The sequence below is a fragment of the Rhinolophus hipposideros genome (assembly GCF_964194185.1).
Source record: "Rhinolophus hipposideros genome assembly, chromosome: 24".
NCBI lineage: Eukaryota > Metazoa > Chordata > Mammalia > Chiroptera > Rhinolophidae > Rhinolophus > Rhinolophus hipposideros.
Window position 1 is genome coordinate 23,626,958 of NC_138070.1, and position 6,292 is coordinate 23,633,249.

General features: G+C 48.6%; 1 protein-coding gene across 2 annotated transcripts in view; it reads right to left on the reverse strand.

Annotated features, from left to right (window-relative positions):
* TXNRD2 (thioredoxin reductase 2) overlaps positions 1-6,292 on the reverse strand; it is a 48,604-nt gene that overhangs the window by 41,487 nt on the left and 825 nt on the right. For both annotated transcript variants that reach the window (XM_081037920.1, XM_081037921.1), the window contains exon 2: positions 3,995-4,060. In XM_081037920.1, the coding sequence (XP_080894046.1) occupies positions 3,995-4,060 (66 nt within the window). The remainder of the gene's footprint in view (positions 1-3,994; positions 4,061-6,292) is intronic.

Sequence of the window (6,292 nt, forward strand, 5' to 3'; positions counted from 1 at the left end):
AGAAGCCAGCCTGGAGAAAACCCATAATTCCTGGGGCGTTGGGTAATCATGAAGGAAAGTCATGCCTCAGTAGTTGAGAATAATGACCCTAGATTGGGCACAGCTCCAGACCTGCCCAACAAATCTTAAGCAGATGACCCAAAGAGATCAAACTGTCTCTTACCTGCAGAACACACTCAAAAATATTTCTAGGGATACAAAAATACCTAGAGCCCAACAAGGTTAAGTTCAAAGTGTCTGGGAATTCAAACCAAAATAACCAGGCACGCAAAGAAGCAATAAAATACAAGCCATAAAGAGAAAATAATCAGTCAATGGAAACCGGCCAAGAGCTGACACAGATGTCAGAATTAGCAGAGAAGAACAGTAACACAGGTACTATAACTATATTCCATATGTTCAGAAAGTTAAGGAGCAACATGGAAGATATAAAAAAGGATCCAAGTCAAATCTGTAGAAATGCAAATCCAACACACGAGATGAAAAATGTACTGAGTGGGAATAATGATAGAGTAGACATTGCGAAGTCTTTTATTAGAGAATTTGAAAACATAGGAATAGAAACTATCCAAAATGAAAAGACCACAGCTCATTGGTGAAGGAGAGAGGGAGGGACAGGAAAATTATCCCAAAAAATAATGGTTAAAAATTCTCACAGCTTTATGAAAACTATAAACCCGCATATCGGGAGCTCAATGAACTCTCGCAGAAAAACAATTTAGAACTACCCCAAGGCACATCATCATTAAATCGCTCAAAACCAATGAAAATGGAAAAGCCTAAAACACAACCAGAGGAAAAAAGACACACCGCAGAGCAACAAAGATAAAGACAGTGTACATTTCTCATCAGGAACAACGCGAGTGAGGAGACAGATGGGGGGGGGCGGGAGGGGTTGGGGGTGACCTGCAACATCATTAAAGTACAACAAGAAAAAAACTGCCTACCTTGAATTCTATACCCAGAGAAAATATTTAAAAATGAAGGCAAAAATAACAATGTCTTCAGACATACGAGAGCTGAAAGAATTCATTACCCCTAGGGCCACATTATAAGAAATGTTCACGGATGTCCTTAGAGTAGAAGAAAAATGATGCCAGAAAGAAACTTGGATCCACACCAAGGAATGAAGAGCACCAGAAACGGTGACCACAGGAAGACATTTTTCCCGATTATTTAAATCTCTTTAAAAGGTGCCATTTAAACAAAAATAATGACAATGTGTCGTGGGATTTATAATATGTAAATAAAAGTAAAATGTCTGACAACATAAAACAAAGACTGGGAGGGGGGACATGGAAGCATGCTGTTGTAAGGTCTTTATGCTACATGTGACGTGGGAGCGTGTCACTGGAAGATAGCCTGGAACAAGCTAAATATGTCTATGATAAACCCTAAAGCAACTACCTCACACCATATTTGTATATTAACTCAAAATGGACCAACGACCTAAGTGTAAGAGCTGAAACTATAAAATTCTTAGAAGAAAACATAGGCATCAATCTTTGTGACCTTGGATTAGGCAACTGTTTCTTGCATATGACCCCAAAAGCATAAGCAACCAAAGAAACAGAGAAACTGGACTTTATCAAAACTAAAAACTGTTGTGCTGCAAAGGACACCATCAAGAAAGTAAACAGATAATCCACAGAATGGGAGAAAGTATGTGCAAAGCACATGTCTGATAAGGGTCTAGTATCCAGAATACATGTTTAAAAAAACTCTTATAGCTCAGTAATTGTAAGACAACCCCATTTTTAAAAGGGCAAATGTTCTGAGCAGACATTTGTCCATAGTTACACAAATGGCTAATAAGCACATGAAAAGACGCAAGTGAACCATAATGATACCACTTGACACCTACTTAGAATGGGCTATGATAAAAAAAGACAAATAACAAGTGCAGGCGAGGATGTGGAAAACTTTGAACCCTCATAGGTTGCTTGTGGAAATATAAAACGGCACAACCACTTTGGACAACAGTCGGGCAGTTTCTAATATATACTAATATATACTCATCAGCAAGAAAAAGGAATGAACTATGGATTCATACGCATACAGCAACATAGATGAATCTAAAATAAGTCTGCTACATGAATGAAGCCAGAGAAGAATACATATAGCATGATTCCATGTACGCACAATTTTAGAAAATGCAAAGTAATCTATAGTGAGAGAAAGCAGATCACTGGCGGCTCAGGGAAGCAGCAGGCAATGGGGAGCAGGAAGGGCTTCTTTCGGTTTGAGGAAATTTTGGGGGTTGTTATGGACTGAATTGTATCCCTCCTAAATTGAAGTCCTAAGCCCCAGAATGTACCTTATTTGACTATAGCGTTTTTTTACAGAGGTGATTAAGTTAAAGTGAGGTCATTAAGGTGGGCCCTAATCCAATCTGACTGGTGTCCTTATAAGGAGATTAAGACACAGACACTCACAGAGGGGTGACCATGCAAAGACAGAGTCTACAAGCCAAAGAGAGGCCTCAGAAGAAACTGTGTCTGCTGGCACCTTGATTTCAGACTTCCCACCTCTAGAACTGTGAGAAAATACATTGCTGCTCATGAAGCCCTCAGTCTATGCTATTTGTTACGGCAGCCCCAAGACACTAACACAGGGGTGATGGAGACATTCATTACTATCTTGATTTACCGCACTGGTTTCACACTTGTGTACGTATAACAAAGCTTATCAGGTTGTCTGCTTTAAATATGTACTGTTTATGTCAATTATGTCTCAATAAAGCTGTAAAAAGTGCAACAAATGCCACTGTTACAAAAGCCAAAGACAGATTTGAGATTTCGGGTTAATGACATACGTCTCTAGAGATAACACTGGACTGGACACAAAGTTCAGGACTTCCTCCTGCTGTAAAGGACAGACAACCGGCCATCTGTGCAGTCTGTTTCCTAAGGTAGCTCTGTGGTCCAGTGGGGTGAGGACTGGTAAGTCCCTCTGTGAGCCCTCAAATCAGCCAGGAGACTTGCCAGGTTCCTGCCCCCAGCGCAGGCTTGGCCCTCCTTCCCCACCACTCAGAGCAAGAGCAGGAGACAACAAATTCCCTTTATACCATCTGTGATTCTAAAAGCCAGTATCTGCCTTCAGAGAGCCACAGTTTCATGGCCAGGGTGCCTGTTCAACTCCCTCTTGTTTGGGGTCCTGTTTCTCTCCTGTCTGCTCCCCTCCACTCTCCCACATATGACTCCTTGTCATTTAGACTGGGAAGCAGACCGCTGGGCACTCCTACAGTAGAGCACAGGGTCCACAGTGAAACACCGGCAGTCTGCTCCCCAGCTGGGTTAGTGGCACACTGCAACATGTCTCAGGATACCTCTGGGTCCAGCCCGTTTACTAGACACATCTTTCCCGAGCACCCCTGGGTGTCTGGGCCCATCTGGAGAGCAAGACAGAACCAGCAGAACCGTGATCTCTGAGGGACAGTGCAAGGGCTAAGAACAAGGACAGATGGGGGCCAGATGTGTAGGAGGTGTGCAATTCTAAGTGGGGCCATCTCAGCAGGAAGACTGAAGGGAGGTGGGTGAGGCCCACTGGGCAGGGGACGAGCAGGCCAGGAAGGGCAGACTGCCAGGCAAGGTGCAAGCCAGAAAGAGCTAGGGAAGCAATTGCAAAACCGCAAAGAGGCAGGGGGCTGGAGCAGTGTGGGCGAGGACATGGGTGGTGGGAGACATATCTGATGGGTGGGGACAGCTCCTGTGAGGCCTGGGGCTGGTGCCAAGAAGGGCAGGCCCAGACTTGGGGTACCAACCTGGCCGTTGTGCACTGCACAGACAACTAGGGTTCAGTAGGGCATAGTGCACAGTGACAACAGACTACTGAGGTGACCCTGGCAGGGTAATAGGTCCCTGGAGGCTGGCAGGCCAGCTGTGGACAAAAAGCATACTGCTGCTCATGGCCTCTAAGGGCACATCCCAGCTCTGGAGAACAACACTATCTACTCCTGACAGTTGGAGGTGCCAGCAGGACACAAGACACGTACCTTCCTTGGCACAGGCCAGCCCGCCGGATCCCCCGCCAATCACTAGGAGATCATAGTCCTGCCGCCCTGTTGGGATAAGGGGTAAAGGGTAAGAAGGAAGAGCCAAGACAAGCCTGGAACACCAATCCCAGAAGGTGGCATATGATATCCAAAGGGCAAGCAGCCCAATCTGGTTAAAACTGGCACAGGATCTGTTGCATCAGATGGGAGAAGCCACCCTGTGATGGTTGGGGTGTGACACATCACACATGGGGCAGAAGGCAGCAACGGGGCACATGGCATCTGCACCAGTCCTGAGAGGAGGTTGGCATGGTGTGAAATCACCTTTGCACACCCCTCCTCCTCCACCACCACCGCCACCATTCAAGAAGGGAATTTAACTGACAGGACTGCTCTGAACTCTAACGTCATCCACCGTTCTGAGCCAGACACAGGATGAAAACGTTTTTCTTGCGTCCATCCACCTGTCTTTCTGTTGTGAAGGTCACCTTTGTTATAAGTGAGGGAGAAGACAGAGCCACCCCCTATGTCAGGCAGGCTTCTCAGAGTGTCCCGTGCACACTGGGCTCCAGCGGGAATCCAGTCTGAGCAATAGCAAGAGCTGCGGGACTCTGAGCTCCTCCCTGAAATGTCTTTGGGGCTCACTGTGGTGTTGCCTCGGAGGCAGTGTGCACTCTCCACTCCTGAGCCTAGTACAGAGGACTGCTCACGTCTTTCCCGCCTTGCAGAAGGAATCATCTTCTGCAAACTACTGCCATGAAAGGCCAGCAAGAGCCAAAAAGAGGACACGAGGAAGGGAGTGGAGGGGGGAGGTAAGGGCAGTTGTGTCCTCAGGTGTAGCCAGCCTCTGAGAACTCTGACCCAGGGCCTGAGTTGGGGACATCGGCGCCAGGCTCAGTCCTGCTCCCTATGGAGGAAGGAAGAAATACTAGAAAATTATGAGTATATGTGGAGGGAGGGGCGGGCGCACATTGCTGCTAGGGCATCGGGAGCTGGCCGCTGCTCCCAGGCAAAGCCTATGGTGGCAGGTCTGCCATGCAAGGCAGTGTGCCCACCCCACACCAGCATTAGAGAGCCTGGGCCTGTCAGTGAGAGGGCTGCAGCCATCTTTGCAACCACTTCAACCTTCCTGGCTGTTGGGAAAACACCCAGAGTCTCATGCTTCTCAGGGACCCCAGCTCCATAGACGCCCCATAGGCTAGGGTCTGAGACCTGAAGTCTAGAGGAGGCCCTCGCTTACAGTGGAGGCAGCCCGGGGAGCAGCCACCCGGAGCTGCATCCACGCACACGGCCCCTGGCCTGCAGCCAGCCTACCTGATGGGGATACTCAGCTGTGCCCACCCCACAGCCAGGCTCACCCAGGTTCCCTCCAGTAGGCGGCATTTGAGGGCACCTGAGATGCGTGTACAGGTACACATGGGTCTAACGGAGCCACAACTCGGTTCAAGCAGCCAGCCCAAAGTGGACCCAATTCCAAATTCAACTCAAGAACCCTTAAGAGGCCTTAAACTGCTGTCAGTTATTCTTATGGCTCTGAAATGAGCCCAGAATGGAGGACCAACTACTGGTTGGAGAAAAGCTACTGCTGGATTAGGAGCACAAGCCTGCTGGGTAGGGCCGAGTCTCTCTCTCCAGCTGCCCGTGGGGAGACAGTGGGGAGGCTTTGCCCAGATGCCCCTACCTTCCATTGCAGGTGTCTGTTCTTCCTGCCGCCAAGGCAGGATCCCCACCTTGGTCTCACTGCCCCTAAGTCCCGCACTGCGGCCCCAGCCAGCTATCAGGCAGAAGGCAGGGCCACATGGATTGTGTGCTTATCTTTGGCAGTTTGCTCTTCCCACTCCCTGTGCACACCCAGAGCCCTCTGGGTCTGATAATCACGTGGAAGCAGCAGAGCCTTCTGTAAGTATAGGAAATCTGCCTTTAAACACGTGGGAGGGTTTTGATAGCTTGATGGGGAGGAAGGACCCCAAAGGAACTCCAGGGTGGGGAGAGCAGGTGCTGCTCTGCTGGGTTATCTTGGGGTACCTGTACACTCCACGCCTTGGGGTGCCTCACAGCCTTGCCCTCCCCACCTAAGCCAGGCACGGTTGCAGGGCTAGCCTGGAAAGGTCTGTCTGGCCTTTGTGTTCTGAACCCACACCCAGCAGTACATAGGTTTGCTCATTCACACATGTGGTCAGCCTTCATTCTCCAGTCCACCATTTTGGCCAATGACCTGGCTACTCTTCTTCCCACAGCTGCCATTTCTGAGAAGGAGCCCTCACCCCTTCCTTGCTCAGGTCCCTCAACACTCACTCC